General features: G+C 35.2%; 1 protein-coding gene across 6 annotated transcripts in view; it reads left to right on the forward strand.

The window, feature by feature from the left end:
- Window positions 1–24480, forward strand: part of RPAP2 (RNA polymerase II associated protein 2) — an 85383-nt gene that overhangs the window by 17127 nt on the left and 43776 nt on the right. For all 6 annotated transcript variants that reach the window (XR_005022592.1, XM_036874342.1, XM_036874363.1 and 3 more), the window contains 4 exons: window positions 10557–10592; window positions 12471–13407; window positions 18857–18939; window positions 21583–21663. Coding sequence is in view for 5 of the 6 variants with exons in the window: in XM_036874342.1 (XP_036730237.1) it covers window positions 10557–10592; window positions 12471–13407; window positions 18857–18939; window positions 21583–21663 (1137 nt within the window). In the remaining variant the exon portion in view is untranslated. The remainder of the gene's footprint in view (window positions 1–10556; window positions 10593–12470; window positions 13408–18856; window positions 18940–21582; window positions 21664–24480) is intronic.

The following is a 24480-nucleotide window of genomic DNA, read 5'->3' on the forward strand; positions in this document are numbered from 1 at the left end:
TAAAATGATCAGTATAAGCCTAGGGAAATTTATACCACCTTGTAGAGAAGTCTGTCTCATTTAAGAGTACAGAATACAGTATTAGAACACAAATTACTGACTAAATAAATTTGAACTCTTCAGTCTGTAAAAGATAAAGACTGATAAAGGATTGAATTAAAGTTTTTAAATTATGAAGAAAAACCAAGAATATTTTATATTTTATAGTATGTCCAGAACAACTTGAAGTTTACATCTTTAGGGACACCATGGTCTTACATACCATTTGGAAATAGAATATTCAATTTGACAATTTGACTCAATTTGTTTTTTCTTACATTATTGTGAAAGCTAATATATATTTATTCACCAGATTCTAAAATACTAAAACCTATAGTAAAATTTACTATAAGATAAATTTATAAGAAACTATTTTGTACCATAATAAACTCACTATCTCATTGGTAAAGACGTATAAATCAATTTAAGAAAAACTTAGACAAATTCATGAATTCTACCTCCATACTTCTGTTGAGGCTTTGGAGTCAAAAAGGGTCTTAGAGGTTTTATAGTCCTTCGTTTTCGTTATTAAGGTAAAAATATCTGGAGTATATCTTTAATGTCATGAATAACAGCAGTGCTTTACACAAAATGTCTCCTGATGCTCTGTCAGAGACAAAACATTGACCATGACGCAGTATGATGCATCTCATGTTGTGAGTTAGAAATTTTTCACCCACTTGGTGACCAGAAACAGACCACATACAGTTTTGTTCCTCTGAGACAGTATGCTCGTTTAGGTAGTCATATAGTTACATTTATAAATCCTGTTTGGTTGACTGTAGGCTCTGACAAGTCTTTGAAGGAGGGAAATTTTTTGAATTGTAACATTAAAAAATCAGGAGTTAAAGCTGAGAAGGAAGGACAAATGTTTAGAATCAAATTTTGATTTAGAAGATGAAATTGGGGTGAATGGTTAATGCTGACAGAGCTAAAAGCGCCATCATGTGGCCCAGAGTAGGGGATTTTCACACATGCTTCTTAGCAATAAACAGTATAATCTCAGAGGTGCGGAAGCCAAAAACCTCTGCAGAACAACTTCTATAACCTCTTCCTGAATAGTGTTGCTTGGTAGACAGAATAAAAACTTTCTGAAACAGGTTTTAACATGTTTCATATTGTATTTGAAAAATTCCCACCACAGGGGGGAATTGTAGCCTGCTGCTTCTGTTGGTTTATATATAATACACATATTCTAAGTGATACACACACACCAAGGTCTTTTGGCGTGCTATTTCTAGTTTTAGATGTACTTTGCTAAAGTTATAGTTAATCATCTAATTTGTACTTTAGTGAAAATAATGTGAAAATGTTTATGAAGAATGAGCTTGAAGGTATTCTTTAACTAAGATAGTTACTTATTTTTTAAATTGAGCTTATCTGAATTAAATGTCTCAGGACACGTAAACTTTGAAAGGAATGGAAGATACTTAGATTGACGAGAAATGGTACTTTTAACAAAGAAAAAGCTTTTGAATTTCATCTAAAAAAGGATAGAAAAGAAAGAGCAATGTAACTTGGTGCCTTGTTTCTAAAACAGCTCATAGCAAAAACAAACTGAATTTTATATTGAACCTTTTGTCCAGTACCTCATTAAACTCAATTTTGGTTTATCTTAGTGTCAGGTGCCATTCTCCCTTTTATAGATTAGGAATCAGAGAGTATTAAAGGCACTCATAAAGCATCTAGAAACAATGTTCAACGTAGTTTTCTTTATGTGAAGTCAGAAAACTGAAACAAAGGAGAGGAAAATAGTAAAGTATATTGAATTCCTTTGGGAGGGGATAAGTAAAGATGGTATCCTCACAACTTTTGGGGTTCCTTTTTCTGGCTTTAATTAGAGGCATCATGTTAGAAAGAGAGAACTTAGACTTTGAAAGACCTAAATTCAAATCCTAGATTTACTACTCGATACGTGTAGTGATCTTAGGAACTCAGTTAACCCCTCAGAGCTTCAGTTTCCTCATCTATAAAAATAAAGTTGTTAGTTATGTGAAGATTAAATGAAATAATATATATAACCATGTAGCAGAAGGTGTGGGAAGATGAAAAGGTCCTGGAGATGGTGATAGTTGCACAACAGTGTGAATGTACTTGATACCACTGAACTGTAACTAAAAATGGTTTAAATGTCAATTTTATGTAATGTATATTTTACCACAATTTAAAAAAAAATTCACTTACCATATAATAAGCAATCAATATATGCTAATTTTCCCCTTCATTACAGATTGAATTTTCTTTTAATTCTTAGTGTTTTTCTAAAAAACTACCAAGTTGTATTGCTGGAGATTTCTCATAAAACTACTTAAATTGTATTCATGATTTAGAATAATGTTTACATTTTTATTACCCCTTGATTCAGCCATGCTTGGACCTCATTCTTATTTGGAACCATTCTGCCTCCAAGATCTTGAAATAAGAGCTTCCCGTCTCTGACCACAACCTCTATCTCATCTACATCTATCACTCCTGAGTGTGCTTTGTGACCTCGTTGTGACCTCCTGTCTCTACCTCAGCTCTATTCTTCTAGGTTGGCAGACCCTCATTAAATTCGTTTTCTTGAGTTCCACTGTCAGCAGTTGTAATATCATCCTCTCAAACGATCCCAGATTCTTTCTCCCTTAACTTCTACCATGTCCACCCTTCCCAAGCTTCAGTCATCCTTCTTTTCTGTTGCTGAAGATTATTGGGTAAAGTTCTCAAATAAGATCATTAGCACTTTCGATATGCTGTCTCATTTAATTCAATCCTCACAACATCCCTGGGGAAGTACCATTACCCATTTTATGGATGGTGAAACTGAGGCTTAGAGAGGTTTAGTGACTCTCTCAAGAACACTTAGCTTATATATATAGATTTGGGATTTAAACGCAGATTTGTCTGGCACCAAAGCCTGCACTCTTTGCATTCCTGTGACCCTGTTCCAGTTCATTCTGTCTAGTCTCAACAGTGTCTTCACGTGTTTATTCTTTGTTTCTTAATGACTATGATACATTCAGACCTTTTCTCCTCTCCTTAAACTTTGAACCCCACCCCCAACTCATAGTAGATATAACCTACTACTTAACTGAAATGATTGAGGGCATCCACCAGAAGCTCCTTCAACATTATTTTCTTCATATGCTCTCTCATTTCTCTGCCTCCTCGTTGCTAATATAGTACCTCTGTGTTACCGATTCTGTTCTCCTCTCACCAAGGCCTTGCTTTATGGTTTATTCCTATTTTCTTACTCTTTCAAACTCTCCTTTCATTCTAATTCTTTTTCCTGTACTTTAAAAAGGAAAAAAAAAATCCTGAAAAATATCCTTTAGATTTAGCAGTCCTATGGTAATTGGTGATCTTAGCAAGAGCCATTTCAGTAGAGTAATGCATACAGATTCCAGGAGGCAGAGGGTTGACGACTGCAGAGGAGATACGGAATTGGAAATGATGAGTGCAGACTTCTTTAAAGAAGTCTGACGATGAAAGGGGAAGTGATTGTATGGCTCAAGGACAGGGTTGTTTTGTGTGTTTGTTTGTTTAAGAGATGGGCTAAGTTTAAGCATGGTAGTTTACTGAAAGGAAAGAGAAAAAAGGGAGAGAGGTTTGTGGAGTAAAACCTCAGAGTAAAATCCATAGGATTAGCCTCAAATGCCTCTATATACAAACTATATTGATCTTTATAGGCCCAGCTGAATCTGAAGCTTTTCTTCATTGGCTCAGCCAGAAGTTTTTCTTTCTTCTCTAATTTTCTGGAACAGCTCATCTCTCTCTCATGAATTATATGATACAAGAGTATAGTTCTTATGAGCCATTCTGGCTGGCTGGGATTCCTGGCTTTACCACTTACTAGCTGTGTGACTTTCGGCACATTAGTCAGTCTTTCAGTACTCGGCCTTTTTATCTGTAATGTGGGATGGTAGTAGTAGCTATATCATTCTTATGAGGATTATTATTTATAAGTCTCTTGGAACACATGCTTTCCTCCTACTAAATTGTAATGTCCTTAAAAATAGGAACCTATTCTTTGTATTACTTAACATACCCAACATAGTCCATACATATAATAGTTCAGAATTTTATTTTTGAAGGAATTTGTTGAATGATGGAATATACCCTGCATTTGCAGGTTAGCCATTTAGTTAGTGTAAGAATCCAATTGAGAATCACTGTGTCTACACATATTTTTTTTTCCCTACAGTGATACTCAGATCCTGGTGTAGGACCAAATACCAGACAGCTGCATGGTACTGAACCTTGATAATTTTAGCCAGGAAGACTTGGGCGGGGAAGTGGGATAGGAAGAGTGAGAGAACTACGAATGGAAGTGGGAGGAAGTAGTCAACAGGCAGTAAAACACTCTGTTGTAAACGTTAGCATATTATTTAGTATGCTAAAAAAGCTCTTAATGGGAGTTATAAATATCCCCTGGAGTAGTCAAGGCTAGTCACCATCCAAGCAGTGTCATTTGTTTTCTTTGAGTAACACCAAACCAAGGTAGCTTCTGTGACTAGAGTTTTCGTGAGTGGGAAGAAGGAGGGTAAACAGGGTAATTTGGATGATTGGGAAAGGACACACCTCGATTGGCTGAAGGACTAAGGAAGAAGAAAAAATAGATTAAATTTTTACTGTCAGGGAACTTACTGCCTATTGCCTTGTTTTGTCTTTTTCTTCTAAATTTGTTATTATTGGTCTTGGGGGAATTCCTGAACTGCAGGGAAATCTCTAGAGCAGGGATGTATGCCTCCTGATGTGTGGTACTTAGATGTTTAATGGGAAAGAATGCCTTGATCAGTTAGCAACGCCTCCCATAGCTAAGGAGAGGATTGGCAACAAATCCATTCCCTGCAGTGCCTTGTATGCTTGCGACTGAACAAAAGATGAATGGATTATCTAGGCAGTAGTTATATGATTGATGCTGTGATGTTTAATTGTATAGAAAAATACTTGGAACTGATATTTTTGATTGGTAACCTTTAAATGTAATAACTCAAATGACTTCTAGTTCCATCTATCCATTTAGCTTGACTTTTTTTTAAATTAATTTTTATTGGAGTATAGTTGCTTTACAATATTGTATTTCTGCTGCACAGCAAAGTGAATCAGCTATATGTATACATATATCCCGTCTCTTTTGGATTTCCTTCCCATTTAGGTCACCACAGAGCACTGAGTAGAGTTCTCTGTGCATAGGTTCTCATTAGTTATCTGTTTTATACATAGTAGTGTATGTATATAAATCCCAATCTCCCAAATCATCCCACCCCTTCTCCCCCCTTGGTGTCCATATGTTTGTTCTCTACGTCTGTGTCTCTATTTCTGCTTTGCAAATAAGATCATCTATACCATTTTCCTAGATTCCACATATATGCATTAATATACGATATTTGTTTTTATCTTTCTGACTTACTCTGTATGACGGTCTCTAGGTCCATCCACATCTCTGCAAATGACACAGTTTCGTTCCTTTTTATGGCTGAGTAGTATTCCATTGTATATATATACCACATCTTCTTTATCCATTCCTCTGTTGATGGACATTTAGGTTGCTTCCATGTCCTGGCTATTGTAAGTAGTGCTGCATTGAACATTGGGGTGCATGTATCTTTTTGAATTATGGTTTTCTCTGGGTATATGCACAGTAGTGGGATTGCTGGGTCATATGGTAGTTCTATTTTTAGTTTTTTAAGGAACCTCCATACTGTTCTCCATAGTGGCTGTATCAATTTACATTCCCACCAACAGTGCAGGAGGGTTCCCTTTTCTCCACACCCTCTCCAGCATTTAATGTTTGTAACTTGACTTTTTTTAATCAAAGGTTTTTGCAATATGACCTTCATTACAGCCCTATTTTGCCCTTTAAATGGGATTTATGTTCAGTGCCTTAGCTTCTCTTTAGTGCACACCTATTTTCTTGTATTTTTTTCTATTAATTGACTTTGTTTTTTACTTTTATTATTTTTTTAAATTAATTTATTTGGTTGCACTGGGTCTTAGTTTCGGCAGGCGGGCTCCTTAGTTGCGGCTCACCGGCTCCTTAGTTGCGCTCACAGGCTCCTTAGTTGCGCTCACATGCTCTTTAGTTGCAGCTCACCGGCTCCTTAGTTGTGGCTCGCCAGTGCCTTAGTTGCAGCATGGGAACTCTCAGTTGTGACACGCATGTGGGATCTAGTTCCCTGACCAGGGATCAAACCCAGGCCCTCTGCATTGGGAGCTCAGAGTCTTAACCACTGCACCACCAGGGAAGTCCCAATTGACTTTGTTTTTTGAGCAATTTTGGGTTCACAGCAAAATGGAGAGGAAGGTTCAGAGATTTCCCATAAACCCCCTGCCCACACACATGCATAACCTCCCCCATTATCAGCATCCCCCATCAAAATGGTACATTTCTTACCATTGATGAGCCTGCATTGACACATCATTACCACCCACACCCATGGTTTACATTAGGGTTCACTCTCAGTGTTGTACACTTTTGGGTTTGGACAAATGTATAATGACTTGAATCTACCATTACAGTGTCATACAGAGTAGTTTTATAGCCCTAAGAATCCTCTATGCTCCATCTATTCGTCTCCTACCCCCAAACCTCTGTAACCCCTTATCTTTTTACTGTCACCATAGTTTTACCTTTTCCAGAATGTCATATAGTTGGAGTCCTATAGTGTGTAGGCTTTTCAAACTGGATTCTGTCACTTAGTAAAAAGCATTTAAGTTTCTCCCTGTCTTTTCATAGCTTGCTATCTCATTGCTTTTTAGCACTGAATAATATTTCATTGTCTGAATGTACCATAGTATTTATCCCTTTACTTACTGAAGAACATCTTGGTTGCTTCCAAGTTTTGGCAAATATGAATAGAGCTGCTGTAAACATAGCATACAGTTTTTTGTATAGACATGTTTTCAATTCCTTTGGGTAAATACCAAGGCGTATGATTTCTGGGTTGTATATTTAGAGTATGTTTAGTTTTGTAAGACGTCTCTAAGATGTCTTCCAAAGTGATTGTACCATTTTGCATTCCCACCAGCAGTGAGTGAGAGTTTCTGTTGCTTCACATCCTCACCAACATTTGATGGTGTCAGTGCTCTGGATTTTGGCTGTTCTAATAGGTGTGTAGTAATATCTCATTATTATTTTAATATGCATTTCTCTGATGATATATGAGGTGGAGCATCTTTTCATATGCTTGTTTGCCAGCTGTATATCTTCTTTGGTGAGGTCTTTTGTGCATGTCTTAGTCTGTTCAGGCTGCTATAACAAAATAGCATGGATTGGGTAGCTTAAAAACAAGAGGAATTTCTTCTCACAGCTATAGAGGTTTTAAATCTGAGGTCAGGGTGCCAGTATGGTTGGGTGAGCACCTCTTCTGGGTTGAAGACTTCTGGTTATGTCCTCACATGGTAGAATGGGAAGGGATCTCTCTGGCCTCTCTTATAAAGACACTAATCCCATTCAGGAAATATTTGCCCTCATGACCTAATCACCTCCCAAAGGCCCCATCTCCTAATAGTATCACATTGGGTTAGGATTTTTTTTTTTTTTTTTTTTTTTATGGCTGTGTTGGGTCTTCGTTGCTGCGCGCGGCTTTCTCTAGTTGTGGTGAGTGGGAGCTGCTCTTCATTGCGGTGCGCAGGCTTCTCGTTGCAGTGGCTTCTCTTGTTGCAGAGCACGGGCTCTAGGCGCACAGGCTTCAGTAGTTGTGGCACACAGGCTCAGTAGTTGTGGCTCACCAGCTCTAGAGCGCAGGCTCAGTAGTTGTGGCGCATGGGCTTCGTTGCTCCACGGCATGTGGGATCTTCCTGGACCAGGGCTGGAACCTGTGTCCCCTGCATTGGCAGGTGGATCCTTAACCACTGCACCACCAGGGAAGCCCTGGATTAGGATTTAACATATGATTTGGGGGTGAAGGGACACAAACATTCAGACCCTTTAATCTTGTCAGTGTTCTGGATTTTGGTTATTCTAATAGATGTATAGTGGTATCTTGTTGTATTAATTTGCATTTCCCTGATGACTTATGTAGAGCAGGGGTCCCCAACCCCCGGACCACAGACCAATACTGGTCCGTGGCCTGTTAGGAACTGGGCTGCACAGCAGGAGGTGAGCAGCGGGTGGGCGAGCAAGCGAAGCTTCGTCTGTATTTACAGCCGCTCCTCATTGCTCACATTACCGCCTGAGCTCTGCCTCCTGTCAGATCAGCAGCGGCATTAGGTTCTCATAGGAGCTTGAACCCTACTGTGAACTACACACGCAAGGGATCTAGGTTACGTGCTCCTTATAAGAATCTAATGCCTGATGATCTGAGGTGGAGCTGAGGTGGTGATGCTAGTGCTGGGGAGTGGCTGCAACTACAGATTATCATTAGTTGAGAGGTTTGACTGCACAGAGACCATAATAAATCAATTGCTTGCAGACTCATCAAAACCCTATCAGTAAAAAAAAAAAACAAAAACAAAAAACCCTATCAGTGAGTGGCAAGTGAAAACAAGCTCAGGGCTCCCACTGATTCTGCATTATGGTGAGTTGTATTTTATTATATATTACAATGTAATAATAATAGAAATAAAGTGCAGAATAAATGTAATGCATTTGAGCCATCCCGAAACCATCCCCCCATCCTGGTCCGTGGAAAAATTAACTTCCACAAAACCAGTTGCTGGTGCCAAAAAGGTTGGGGACTGCTGTTGTAGAGCATCTTTTCATATGCTTATTTACCATCTGTTTATCTTCTTTGGTGAGGTATCTGTTAAGGCCTTGGGCCCACTTTTTAATTGAGTTGCTTGTTTTCTTACTGTTGAGTTTTAAGTGTGCTTTGATATTTTCGATAACAGTCCTTTATCAGATATGTGTTTTGCAAATGTTTTCTCCTAGTCTGTGTCTTATCTTTTTATTCTGTTGACAGTATTTTTCACAGAACAGAAACTTTTAATTTTAATGAAGTCTGACTTATCAATTCTTTTTTCATGGATCATGCCTTTGGTGTGTATCTAAAAAGTCATCAAGGTTTTCTCCTGTATTATCTTCTAGGAGTTTTGTTGTTGTGTTTTGTTGTTGATGTTTTTAAATTTTATTTATTTATTTATTTATTGGCCACACCAAGCAGCATGCAGGGTCTTAGTTCCCCAACCAGGGATCAAACCTGGGTCCCCTGCAGTGCTGCAGTGGAAGCATGGAGTCCTAACCACTGGACCACCAGGGTAGTCCCTCTTCCAGGAGTTTTATAGTTTTGCATTTTACTTTTTAAGTCTGTGATCCATTTTGAGTTAATTTTTGTGAAGAGTGTAAGGTCTGTGTCTAGATTAATTTTTTTGCATGTGGAACATCACTTGTGGAAAAGACTATATTTTCTCCATTGTGTTGCCTTTGTTCTTTTGTCAGAGATCATGACTGTATTCCTGTGGGTCTATTCTGGTCTCTCTATTTTGTTCCAATGATCTTTTTTGTCTCTTCTTTCACCAGTGCCACACTGCACTGTCTTGATTACTGTAGCTTTATAGTAAGTCTTAAAGTCAGGTAGTGTCAATTCTCCAACTTTGTCCTTCTCCTTCAATATTATGTTAACTATTTTGGATCTTTGCCTCTCCATAAAAACTTTAGAATGAATTTGTCAATATCCATAAAATAATTTGCTGGGATTTTGATTGGGAGTGCATTGAATCACAGATCAATTTGAGAAGAACTAACCTCTTGACAATATTGAATCTTTCTATCAGTGCACATAGAATATTGATCCATTTATTTAGTTCTTTGAATATTTACTTTTATTTAACATGTTTTGTAGTCTTTAGAAGCCACTTTTTCTGAGTACTTCAGAAGCACTTTACAGAGTTTTCCTGTCCTCTTGAATTCATTTGCTATTATATTTGTTCCTCTTTGTATTTGGCTTTTTAAGAGCTTTTTCCTCCCCCTTTTTAATGCCCAGCCATATGTGATTTCTAGCATTGCATAGCAAAATTGTTCCTAGAGTTAAATCACCTGACCTACATACCTCACATCCATGCTACAATACAACTGCTTTCTCAAAATTAGGGCAAAAAGTCTTATTGACCATATAAAGGAAATACAGGAGAATTATAATATTGAATAAAATAATCTCTGACCTCAACAAGCTTGTAGTCTAGTTAAGAAACTAGACTTAAACATACGAAAAGTAAGACATTTAGATAAAATTTCTGTGTTAGGTCATAGAAGAGCACATGATTAATGTGTATTAACTCTACAGACAATGATGACTCTGGAATTTAGAGAAGGGAGAGATTTACTTTAGCAGGTTAGTCAAGGAAAACCTAATTGGGCTAGTGGAAGTTGAACTTAGTCCTGAAATGTAAGTAAATTTTGGATTAGAAAGATTAATTCGTATTTCTTGTGGATGAGTTTTATAATATGTTGTAGTTTAATGTTTTTCTTTAAAAAATCTTTATATGAACTATTCCCTTTTAATTATATTTTCTATCCAAAGTGGTTATAATAAATACTTGAAAGTGTTTGACATATCAATTGCTTTCAATTTTTTACTTCTGTGTTTTTGTCACAGACCTCCTGATTTTCAGCTGCTACAGGAAGGACAAAGGTATGGTTGAATCAGTATCACTTACCTTCTATGTATTCTTGTTAATAGAAGCATTAAGAGTAAACCAGGTGATATGAACTCTTGGACTTCCTGTGCTGATGCATTATGTAAGTGCCCATTTAGCCCACAAAAAGAAATATTTGCCTTGTACAGCTTTTTTTTCTTTTGTGATGGTAAGATGATGTGTTTGATCTGTATGATTTACTATACAGCTGTTCCTACCAAGGAAGTCTAATTGAACCTGTTGAAATATGACACAAACACAGCTTCCATCTGAGATATTGTGCTTCTTTGTCAACTAGATTGTGCCAGTTACATTTGTTGAAAGGTTTTTATAGTTTTACAGAATTTCAAAACATTAATATATCAGTTATTTAATTATTTGAAAGAGTGTCTAAAGCAGTAATAGAAATTCCAAGTTGTGATTTTTTTTTTCTAAACTTTCCTCATGGTATTCCTTGCCCAACCATGATCATCTCTCAAAACATATCCTTTTATCTTCCAGAATAAATTTTCCTAGTTATTAGTCACTACCTTAGTTAGATGGAATTGAGCACAAGTGAGAGATATTTATTATTTGCTATAAATCTTTAACTTACAGCTTCAAAATAGTATAGAAAAATATAATTACCATACAATTCCAAGAGAAAGTATGCATGAAAATTGAGTTGTTCTAAGTTTTTTGAAATTGTACTTACTTCAGATACAAGAGACTGTGGCTATGTAGGCTAGACTCTAACTAAAAAATGTTATAAAATACTGAATGAACTTATCTTTTTTCTCCATTCCCATCTACAACCTTATTTTCAACTGTTTTTCTTCTTCTTTTACACTTCCCCCAAGCATGCTTTTTTGTTTATTGCTGAATTATTTTATTTCATTTTATTTTTAAAAATTGTAATAGGCTTTTGCGGGGAGCAGTTTTAGGTTTACAGAAAAATTGTGTGAGAAGTAGAGAGTTCCCATATACCCTTTCACCACCCACCATTCTTGACCTAGAATCCTTGCCATCCTGATCTTTTAAAGTTATTATATGTGCATTTGCTTAAGGGTAATTGCTCTCCTATCCTTATTTATCTCAAGTTTGTATAGACAAAGCTCTCTTTGCCTCTGCTCTTTCATATTTTTTAATCTTTTGTAAACCTAATCTGAAAATTAAAGGAACATAGTCAAAGGGAAAACTGTTGTCTTATTATTATCATTGTGATTTAACTCTGGGATTTTCAAGTATAAGTATCTTTCATTGATAAATGTTGACTTGCCAACTTTATTTCCTGCTATGACTTTCTTGAATTTTTCATTCAATGGCATTTTCTGCATAACTGTCAACCAGAATTGGAAAATGCTTAAACGTCTCTTTTTATTTTTATGTTTCAAAATCTAAACAGTTCCTCTCATTTTTTTTTTGAGAAACCAATAATGAAGTTTTCAAAAGAATCCTTTTTAAAAAAAAGATATATAAAGCAGTTACAGAAATGGAGCAAGCAAAAATCAAAATAATTCAGTAGGATGGAATTATCAGATGTTGGTTTGTGGGGTTTTTGTTTTTGTGTGTATATGGTTTGGTTTTTGGGTTTTTTTGTTGTGTTTTTTTTTTTTGCTATACTCATAACACTTTTAAAATAATTGGAGAGAAAATACAAGGGAAGAAGATGGAAAGAGAATTATATCAAATAAATAAGATGTAGAGAAATTATAGAATTATAACTTTCTTCTGAAATGTGTATGTGTGTGTATATATAGGCCTAGGTAAATATAAGCCTATAAATAAGGCCTTGCCTAGGGAATAAAAGTTTCTACCTTGAAAGTTACAAAGTATAAATACTGTGGGACATGTTGCTTTTCTGTTACAGTTGTTTTGTTTCCTTCCCTCAACAGTGGTCGTTCTGGAGAAGAAATACAGTTATGCAGTAAGGCCATTAAAACATCAGATGTTGACAGTCCTGGCCATTTTGAGAAGCATGATGAATCTAGTTCTTCTGGCACTCATAGTGATAGTAGCAGTGATAATGAGCAAGACTTTGTTTCCTCCATTCTACAAGGAAACAGACCAAATGCAACGGGTATAAGGCCACAGCTGCGCAAAAAAAGCATAATGAAGAAGAAAGCTGGTCAAAAGGTTAACTCCAAACATGAAAGCAAAGAACAGACAGTAATAGATGTCACTGAGCAGTTAGGCAATTGCAGATTAGATAGTGAGGAGAAAGCTGCTGCTTGTGAACTTCCTTTACAGAATGTAAATACTCAGATTTCTTCAAATAGGTCTCCGCAAGAAAAATTAGAAGCTTTAAAAATTTCTGAAAATAAATACAATAGTTCAAAAATAACTCTTGTAGGCATAAGTAAGAAAAGTGCTGAGCATTTTAAGAGGAAATTTGCCAAATCGAACCAAGTTTCTAGGTCAGCTTCTAGTTCAGTGCAGGTGTGCCCTGAAGTTGCAAAGGCAAACTTACTTAAAGCGCTGAAGGAGACTTTGATTGAGTGGAAGACAGAAGAAACTTTGAGGTTTTTGTATGGCCAGAATTATGCTTCTGTATGTCTGAAACCCTCTTCAGCCCCTCTGGTTAAGGAAGAAGAACTTGATGAAGATGATGTGAACTGTGACCCAGACAGTCATTCCCCTGCCTTGCAGGAATCTCAGAACAGCTTGGATGAGTCTTTACCGTTTAGAGCCTCAGATACAGCCATTAAACCACTGCCAAGTTATGAGAACTTGAAAAAAGAAACTGAAACATTAAATCTAAGGATCAGGGAGTTTTATAGAGGACGATATGTTTTGAATGAAGAAACCACCAAATCACAAGACTCGGAAGAGGTATGTCTTAATGATAATGATTTTTCCATACTGCTAACATGTGGAACACTCACCATAGTAAATCTTGGAGCAGGAAGAAAAGTACTGAAGGAATAATTTTTTTAATTTTCAGAAGACTTCTTTAGTCTTCCAGTCTTTTGGTTTAAAATGCCATCTCCAGTATTGACATTATTATTTTCCAAATAAGTTAAAGTTTGCCCCAGGAAATTTTCATCAATATTTAACATTTTTCTCTAATGTAGAAATAGCCTACAATTGTGGGACAAAGTTTTCTTTAAAACCTAATTCTTCATATAATATCTAGACTCTCTGAAAAGGCTTGTTTTTTCTTCGTTGGTATGTATGCTTTCAGATTTCTACAGAGGGTGTGTATCTTTGTGTTTTATTTCCAATGGGACTATATGCAGTGGAGTAGACTTACTAATTGAATAGTAAAATATTTGTCTGGATAATATTTGGCAAGCATGCTCACTTAAAATATTATGAGTGAAAATTATTTAGCAAAGGAGACTTACTGGGGAAATAGTGGACATAGGAGAAAATGGAAAGAGCACATTCAGGTAACGTAGATTTGATTATCTGCTCTGTCATTTACTAGCTGTATGAAAACTTGAGTCTCTTGAGTCTGATTGCTTATCTGTAAATGGGATTATAAATGGCTTCCCTTACTCAATTTTTATGAGTTTTAAAGATAATGCGTTATAAAGCATTTATCCCAGTGCCTGACATATAATTGGTACTCAGTTATATGTAAATAGTTATATGTAGAAACTGATGTTATGCTGCTGAGATTTAATGAGGTTCTTTCAATATTTCCATTACCCATTTTTGGTTGATGTGTAGTTTGGGAAAGGAAGTCATTTGGCATGAAGAGGAATAGGTGATAACCTTGTTTTTACCATAGGAGTTTGTTTTCTGAGTAAATATGGCTCTAAATTTAAGAACACATTTGGAGATTTAAAGAGTGTGAAAGTGGAAATACAGTAAAACTTTAGAAATTTCTTATATTTCTACAGAATGTTACCTAGCCCAACACTGTATTTGAAATCACTTCAACTGGGTTATTAGACAGCATCCATAACTTTATATGAAGCCTGGAGAAACATTGATCTCTGTCACTAAGCTGCATAACTTTAGTATATCACTTGTTTTATTGTTTTTATGCTAATAAGCCTTAAGAAGGAAAAAGTAATCCCTGAAATTTGACTGCTTCTCTGTTGCTAAAACTTTTTCATTGCAGAAACTAACACAACATTGTAAAGCAATTATACTCCAATAAAGATGTTAAAAACATTTTTTTTTAATATATATTAGAAAAAAAACACTTTTTCATTGAAGTGTAACTCAGATAGTAAGTGTACAGCTCATTGCATTATCACAAGTGAACACACCAGTGTAATCACTACCCAGGCCAAGAAATTTGAGTAAACCAGAAGCCCCACTATGTCTCCTCCAAATCATTACCTCTTTCCCAAATTAATGACTACAATAGCATAGGTTAATTTTCCCAATTTTGAACTGAATGTAAATGGATTCACTCAGTGTATGTTCTTTGGTATCCAATTTATTTTGTGCAGCATTATGTTCGTGAGTCATTTGTGTTGCAGATACTTGTAGTTTATTCTTTCATTGCTGCATAGTATTCCGTTATATAAACATACCACAATTTATTAATGTTAATAAGCATTTAGGCTGTTTCCAGTTTGGGGCTATTATGAACTATGCTGTTATGAACTTTTCTTGTATATGTCTCTCTTTTAATGTGTATGCATTTCTGATGGGTATGTACCTAGGACTAGAATTTCTGGGTCAGAGTGTATACATATATGCAGCTCTACTAGATAATGCCAAACAGTTTTCCAAAATGGTTCTGCCATTTTATATCCTACTATCACTGTATGAGAGTTTACATGACTCCACATTCTCACCAATACTTGATATTGTTATTTTCACTATTCCGGTGGTACTGATTTTAGGTTATAATACATTTCTCTGATGATTAATGAGTTGAGCACTGTTTCACCTGCTTATGAACCATTTGGATAGTCTCTTTTGTGAAGTGCCTGTTCAAGTCTTTTTTTCCATTTATCTATTGGAATATCAGGAATTCTTCATGTATTCAGGATTCAAGCCCATTTTTGTGTATTACAAATATCTTCCACTCTGAGACTTGCCTTTTCAGTCTCATTAATGGTGTCTTGAGTCCAGTTTACTAATGGTTCCCTTTAGTGACTTCTTTAAGAAATCTTTACTTAGCCCAGGTTATTTCATCTTCTAGAAGCTTTGTTTTTCCTTTAACATTTAGATCTGTAATTCATCTGGAATTGATTTTTGTTTATGGTGAGGAGTATCGGTCAGATTTCATTGTTTCTCTCTGGGGAAATGTGTGCACGTTAAAGCACTGTTGATTTTTCTTTTTCTTTTGTTTTCTTCTCTTTCTTTCTTTTTTCCTTCTTTCTTTTCTGTTTTGTTTGTTTGCTCATTCCTTAAGTTACTGAGAGAGATGGGCAAGGTGAGTTAAAATCTCTCAGCATAATTATAAATTGATTACTTTTCCTTTTAGTTTTGTGAATTTTACTTTTAATATTTTGAGACCATAATCTTGGGTGCAAATGTGAGATTGTTATGTCTTCCTGGTAAATCTAACCTCTTAGCATACGGAATGACTTTGCTCTCCATTGATTTTATTTATTTATTTATTTATTTATTTATTTATTTATTTATTTTTGGCTTTACAAGATCTACTTTCCTGACACTTGCATTCTTTTATTAGTATTTTCAAGGTCTATCTTTTTTTTTAAATCTAGGTTGACAATCTTTGTCCTTTATGTGGAGAATTTAGTCCATTTACATTTAGTGTCATAATTGATATATTTGGGTTTAAATCTAGCATCTCACTTGTTGCTTTCTGCATGTCCCACCTGTTCTGTGTTCTTCTCTCCTTTCTTGCTTTCTTTGGATCAGATATCATATTCCATTTTTTGCCCTCTGTTAGCTAGTTTTTATACATTCTTTTACTGATCATTAATTGGTTTCCCTAAAGATTAAAAACTGAATCTGTGTCTTATTAAAATCTAATATAAGTTAATACTTTTATTGCTTCCTGAACAATTAGTACCTTAGAAACTTTAATTCCATTTACCCCATCTTGACTTAACGTGCTCTGTTGTTGTGTACTTTTATTTTCTCTGTATTTTTAAATCCTACAAGATTGTTTATGGTCAGTATTAAGTTGGATTTATCCAATTAATTACTCTTTTACTGTTCTTCATGCCTTCCTGCATCTCCATTCTTTCATCTGGGATCGTTCACCTTGGGCCTGAAGAATATCCTTTATTTCCATTAGTGCCAGTTTGCTAATGATGAATCTTCTCAGTTTTGTCAGGACATTCTTTATTTTACTTTCACTTTTTTTTTTTTTTTATAAATTTATTTATTTTTATTTATTTATTTTTGGCTGTGTTGGGTCTTCGTTTCTGTGCGAGGGCTTTCTCTAGTTGCGGCAAGTGGGGGCCACTCTTCATCACGGCGTGCGGGCCTCTCACTATCGCGGCCTCTCTTGTTGCAGAGCACAGGCTCCAGACGCACAGGCTCAGTAATTGTGGCTCACGGGCCTAGTTGCTCCGCGGCATGTGGGATCTTCCCAGACCAGGGCCCGAACCCGTGTCCCCTGCATTGGCAGGCAGATTCTCAGCCACTGCGCCACCAGGGAAGCCCCTACTTTCACTTTTGAAAGATGTTTTCCTGGACATTGAATTCTAAATTAATTCTAAATTACTAGTTATTTTCTTGCAGCCCGTTGAAAATACATATTCATTGTCTTTTGGCTTCCATTTATTTCTCTTATTTGAAAATACTGTTTCTTCCTTTAGCTACTTTTAAGATTTTTTTTTTTTTTGTCTTTGGTTACCATCAATTTTAGAATGCTTTGCCTAGGTGTGATTATATTTGTATTTATTCCTTTGGCTGTTGTATACTTAAATCTGTGACTTGATTTTTTTTTTTATCAGTTTTGGAATATTCTCAGTTATTATCTCTTCAGGTATTGCTTCTGTCCCATTCTCCCTTTCCTCTCTACCTGGTACTCCAATTGTAGATACGTTAGTCTTTTTCACTGTATCTTCTGTTTTTTATATTCTCTTGTGCTTTGCATTACCCCAAGCTGGGGGGTGGGAGGAGAGGGGTGTGTGTCTGTGCTTCATTCTGGATATTTTCCAAATCAGTATTCTCTGTTCAGTCTTTTCTACTATGTTATTAAATCTATCCATTGAGTTCTTTTAAGTACTGTATTTTTCAGTTACTAGGAGTTTTGTTTGTTTTTTTTTGTATAGCTTCCAGTTCTCTGCTAAAATTTTCCATCTTGTTATTTTTCTTTGAATATATTCAGCATAGTTATTCTAAATAAGGTTGATAACTTCATTACATGGATTTCCTAGGGGTTGATTTCTATGAGCTAATGTTTCAGATTTTGATCATATTGTCTTGTTTTCTTATTGTTTTATTATGTGGCAAACATTGCATAATAAAAATTAGAGATAACTTGAAACCCAGGCTGATGTTATCTTCCTCTAGAACAGATTTGTGTTCGCTTCTGGCAGATGATTTGCTGGTCTAGTTCCCTGACCAGGAATTGAACCCGGGCCCCCTTCATTGGGAGTGCAGAGTCTTACCCACTGGACCACCAGGGAAGTCCCCCCAAATCACTTTAATCCAATCAGTGATTAAGGTGATTTGAAGCTGGGCTTCAGTCCCTGCAAGAGCCAGTTCGTTTCCTCTTCATTCTTAACTCCTGGAGTATGGTCCTTCTAAGTCCTGGTCTCAAGTTTGGGGTAGGTTGACACTACCTCTTCCTTCTTGGCATGCCCTGAACTCTGATGCTCAGGTTCTCATTATCTAAATTGCCTCTTCTGAAATTAGTCAGTGCCTTCTCTGGAATTACTTTCTCCAGAATCTCAGACCATAATTCTTTACTACCTTATTAGCACTCTGATGCTTTCAAACAATCGTGGGTTTTTTCCCAGTTTTTTCAGTTTTTGTCAGCAGAAGAAGTGGTTTGAATTATCTTGTTTGCCATTTCTAGAAGTGGAATTTCCCATAATACATTTATAGTATTTGATAATTTTAGTCCTTTAATCTCCTACATTTATATAGCATTTAGCATTTTACAAAGTCTTTTTATATACATTTTCTCATTTAATAAAGAAGGTATTAGTATCCCTATTATACAGATGAGAAAATGCTCTCAAAAGAGGGCAGATGACTCAAGCAAGTTCATACCAGCCTACTGACTGAGCCGATACTCAAATTTAAATATTCTAATTCTGAAGTCTAATTTTTATTCTACCATACCACAGGTATAAACTTTTTGTGTTTTAATGTTTGTTGTTCTTATCAAAGAAAGAATGTAAATTTATGATTTTATTTTGCTTTGTTTGAAAATGTGATTCAGCATGATCCCACCTTTCCACTGATAGATTCAAGTTCTCAGAACCAGATTAGAAAACGCATCGTACTTGAAAAATTGAGTAAAGTGTAAGTATGTAATTATCATTCCATGTTTATAATATTTAAAAATTAATTTGGTATTTGTGGGTTCATAACTTATTGGTGTAATCCTTGAATTTTGAACAGAAGAATAATGTGTAAAGTTTACATGGATTTCATCACCTGAGAAATTTAGATTTTTAAGATGTCCTACCAAAGAATATTGAAATTGTTTTGTGTAGAAGACATAGAGACACGTAATAAAGAGGAAGGTTGAAATTATGGGAGTAGAAAACCAAACTACCTCACTCCCATTTAATAATCTAGTGAAATCTGGGAAAAAATATCAGAGCTAGACCCATTTAAATACTGATTTGTGGTAAATGTGTCACGTCAGTTTCACGTGTAAATAAGATTTTATAAAGGTTTAACGGTTTATTGACTTATTCTGTATACATATTCATAGAACCATTTCACACTCAGCAACTTGAGTTTTGCACTTTAGTTTTAAGCTTCCCGTAGTGGAAGTTGTTGTTCTTGTAATTAGCCCAGTGATAAATGACATTTGAAAATTGCAATCTTGGTTTCTCTTTCAAAAGGAGCTTGAAAACCTTTTTTTCAGAGGTGTGACGGCTGTCTTGAACTTTTCAACCAGCATTTTTTTTCTTCAGCAGAAAAGACAGAAAGGTGTTTTCAGTCATTATTTAAGGTCCTGTGCATGTGGAGAGGTCTAATTTTGTAGTAGTTCAAAAATAAGAAAAGCCTATTTTCTAGAAGCCATAGTATTTTGAACAGCTTACTTCTCTAAATTTTACATGTTAAATAAGTGTTTAAATTAATATTTATTGAATGCCTGTTATGTGTTAGACTCTTCATATATAATAAATCTGTTTTGTCTTTTACCTGCTCTTTATACTTATACATTTGTTTCAGTTAAATATTATTTTAGACAACAGTGTAAGTCACCATCTGTCTGATTCATAGGATAAGAAAATATCAGTCCTTGATTTTAGTTACATAGGTTTTGAAAGTTGGGATAGATTAGCTATACTGGCATGTAATTAGTAGGTAGGGATTTATGTGGAAATAGTTTTCTAGACTTTTTCTCTAATGAAAGTACCCAGTTTTAAATTTAAGACCACATAGGCATGTCATTGAAGGAATTCTGTTCCTTATGGGTTTTGGCTACCACAGAAGATACCAAAAGGAACCCTGCTAGAAGACCAAGTTATCGATTTTAGGGCAAGAACTAAATTTGAGAAGTGGTGGAATAATTTAAGAAGAAGCACAAAGAACACTGAAAACAAAATAATTATAGTGACATAGGGATTTTTTTGGTTGGTTGTTTATGAAAGCAGTTGAGTTTTTTCTCATTGTAAAAGTAGCACCAACTGTACAAAAAACTTTTAGAGAATCAAAGAACATGAAATATGCACTGAGTATTAGATGATATTAAGGAATTATTGTTAATTTGGTTAGGTGTGATGGTTTTATTATGATTATATACGAAAATGCACTTGTATTTAGAGATAAATAAGGAATAATTTAGGGGTCAAATGACATGATGTCAGGGATTTACTTTAAGATATTGCAAAAAAAAAGAAGGAAGGAAAAATGAAGCAAATGTAACAAAATACAGGGAGGTTGAATCTGGGACTAGAAATATGGGGTTATTATTGTTACTGTCTCCATTTTGAAACGTGTTTTAAACTTTTATAATAAGTTTTTTTAAAAAATAATACATGTTCATTCCAGAAGATTTAGGCTGTAGAAAGTGATATAAATAAGGAAGTGAAAATCACCTGTAATCCCACCACCCAACAGTAACTATTAATATTTTGATGTTTATCCCTGACATATATGTGGTATAGATGGTGTGTGTATATTCATTCCCTTTTGGTTCCCTCTGGTATAGTCTAAACCTAGAGAGAATGACATATGTTTGATATATACTATGTGTGATATGCAATTGCATTATAACATGTATGTTTTTATAAAAATGGAACAATACTACATATGCATTTTTCACTTAACATTTATCATGAATATCTTTCTACATTAAAAAAGATAGATTTATATTATTTTAAAGATTTTATTATTATATGGTTATATCATAATTTATTTAACCACCTATTGATGGACATTTGTTACCAGTTTTTCACTACTAAAAATATTTCTCCAATAACCATCTTTTTTATGTTTGATTATTTCTTTAGGATAAATTTTTTCATAGTAAAACTATTGGGTCAAAGAGTGTCCACATTTAAAATATTAGTATATATTGTCAAATTGCTCTCTAGAAATGTACCAATGTTTACTCTTACCATAAGGATGCAATAAGAAATATGCCACACTCCCATATTGGACCATTTGGAGGGCAGTTCTTCTGGCCTGTGTTCTTTCCATTTATTTAATATTTGAAAGTAAAAAGGTAAGAAATACTAGAGACAAGAATATAGATGGCAGCCAAAATGATATTTTTGCATTTCAGTGCCTCATTCTGTAGCATAGGCTACAAAATGGAGTGTGGAGTTATTTTGAAATATTTCTTTATGACTTCTTACCAGTTATAACCTCGCTTAATTGTCTCCACCTCAGTGATTCCCTATGGAAAATCCAGACTTAGGCAAGACCCCCAGAAATGTATCTATATAATTTTATTTTAAAGGAAATATAATTTTTTATTTTCAGATTGCCTGGACTTTTGGGGCCTCTTCAGATTACATTAGGAGATGTTTACGCACAACTTAAAAATCTTGTCCGAACTTTCAGGTTAGTGTTAATATTAGGATTTTCCTTCTCAGTTATTTTGACTTTATGTAATTGCCCTGCAGAATCCATAGTAGACTAAGGCATGAAGAAAGTAAATGAGTTACCTTCATTGTCTTAAATCTAAATACTGTTTTATTTTCTCTTCCAGTAAACATTACTTATATCTTTTGTTTTCTTTTGTTTTTGTTTAATTTTTATTGTAGTTGATTTACAGTGTTAGTTTCAGGTGTACAGCAAAGTGAATCAGTTATACGTATACATATATCCACTCTTTTTTAGATTCTTTTCCCATCCCTGTGCTGTACAGTAGGAAGGTCCTTATTAGTTATCTGTTTTATATGTAGTAGTGTGTATATGTCAATCCCAATCTCCCAATTTGTCCCTCCCCCTCCAGCTTATATCTTTTGTTAAATGCAACCCCTTATTTGCTCAAACCTTGATATGTTTAGTTTTGGATAGTTTATTTACGGAATAGCCTAAAATTAAGAAGGAGAATATCTGAGACACAAAGGTGGTTAGTCAGTGACATCTTGGATTTTAGTGAATTAGTAAATATATATCAGATGACCAGCACTTTGGACAATACAGAAGAAGATTAATGCCCACCCTCGAGGAAGAACTCCTGTGAGAAGACAAGGTGAGCACAGATAGCAGTGCAAAACAGTGGATAATTTGGCTTTGAGTAGTGTGGAACAGACTTAAAGTGATAAGACAAGGACAGGAAGAATAGAGAATATCAATTACGAAGTGGAGCAGTTGGGATTTTTCTGCAACTATCAAGGTAAAAATATTCAACAGGCTAAGACGAGGTTCTCTACTAAGAAGCATAGAGATAGGCCTCTAAAAACGTTATTAGTAGAGGTGTACCAAATACACATTTTGGCCCAATGCCAGTGACCCAAAGTTAAATTAATATTTGTCTGTGGCTAAAGCCAGATAGCAGCAACATAGGATGAACTTCTAGGGTAAAAGAATCATTTCATCCAAAAAATCAATAATTATTATAGTTTATTGCCAACAATAGTAGTAAGATTTTTAAAGTTTACAATTATAATACAGGAACAATTTCTTGGCACTGTCAGCAATTAGATTTCTCTTGCAGTCCCTGTATTGTACATAGGTAATACCAAATAGATACACACTTTCAACCAGCACATTTGAAAACATCACTAACCTTTTTGAGTGCCACAAAGTAATTCAGGAAAATGTTTTCCAATAAATTATTTTAATAGGAACTAGGATTCGAAGTTTAGGCATATCTCAAAAATTCTTCATCTTCAGCTACTGAAAAAGGATTGGTTGTAACACTTTATGTTTGAATCTTCAGCCTTCATAGACCTAAGACTATATTAAGACATTCTTGTAGAGTTGTTTACTGTGACGTTTTACTAAACAAAATGTGTTTGGGGTACCCTAATTTTCTCTAACAGGTTTGTCTTAACATCTTAAAAATTATTTTGATTAGAGATTATATTTGAATTATTGCCCATCTGTTATTTACATAGTTCAGGTATTTTTCCATCCCATGGTATTATGAGGTAACATTGTTTTTAATTCATCATCACAAGGTGTGAAGAATTCCCCAATAGGATGTTTTCTTGAAAAATTTATGACTTAAATGGAAGTAAATAACTGAAATTTAAATACAGCTCTTAAATGTTATTTTCTTTAATGTTATGAATGATAGTACATGATACAGTTCTGCAAAGACTGAATTATGATAAATCTAATCTCTATTATTTTGTCTTACATTATTTGAATTTTTATAAACATTTTTTCCCAGATATAGTGTTCTTGAGGAAGTTATCTATTTAATGTATGACATATTTGTATTAACTGTCAATCTATTTTGCTAAATAACTGAAAATATTTACTAATTCTTTTATGCATAAAATTAAGTTTTCATAAGCCACATTAATTACTACAGCATTTTACTCTTATATTGACTGATAAAACAAGCACATAAGAACATCTTCACTCCATTTCATCTAGAATGTTTATATTTGAAAGTGAATGTTCAGGGAATAACAATAAATCTGAATGACATGATTGTGCTAATTACTGACATTGTTACACTCATTGGATGTCATGGTAACTATGCAATCACAAGATCATTGATCACACACAAGTTTAAGAATGCCAGAAATGATGCTCAGATTGGCCTAGGCCTTTGGAAGACTGACTAAATGCTTTGCTAAAAGGAGAGTTTGGGCCAAATACCAAGACCAAAGCTGAACTTCTTTGCATTTCTATTTAGTTAGGAAGAGAGAGACACTTGTTTTTTAGGTCTGGGTCGTATACCTGTCACAAAACCATGCATCCAAAAGAAAACAAAAGTGTTTTTCAACTGTCTACACTGATGATAAAGTTTGAATAGATATGCACAGTGTGGAAGCACTGAAGTTTAGGATCTGTTCAGGATTTATTAGGAAGTAAATATCATATTAAGAAAGGTTAGGGCTTCCCTGGTGGCGCATTGGTTGGGAATCTGCCTGCCAATGCAGGGGACGCGGGTTCGAGCCCTGGTCTGGGAAGATCCCACATGCCGCGGAGCGACTCGGCCCGTGAGCCACAATTGCTGAGCCTGCGCATCTGGAGCCTGTGCTCGGCAACGAGAGGCCGCGATAGTGAGAGGCCCGCGCACCGCGATGAAGAGTGGCCCCCACTTGCCACAACTAGAGAAAGCCCTCGCACAGAAACGAAGACCCAACACAGCCATACATACATACATACATACATACATACATACATACATAAAAAGAATGTAAGCAGACAAGAATAGCATTAAAAAAAAAAAAATTAAAAAAAAAAGAAAAA

The sequence above is a fragment of the Balaenoptera musculus genome, chromosome 1, assembly GCF_009873245.2.
Source record: "Balaenoptera musculus isolate JJ_BM4_2016_0621 chromosome 1, mBalMus1.pri.v3, whole genome shotgun sequence".
Lineage (NCBI taxonomy): Eukaryota > Metazoa > Chordata > Mammalia > Artiodactyla > Balaenopteridae > Balaenoptera > Balaenoptera musculus.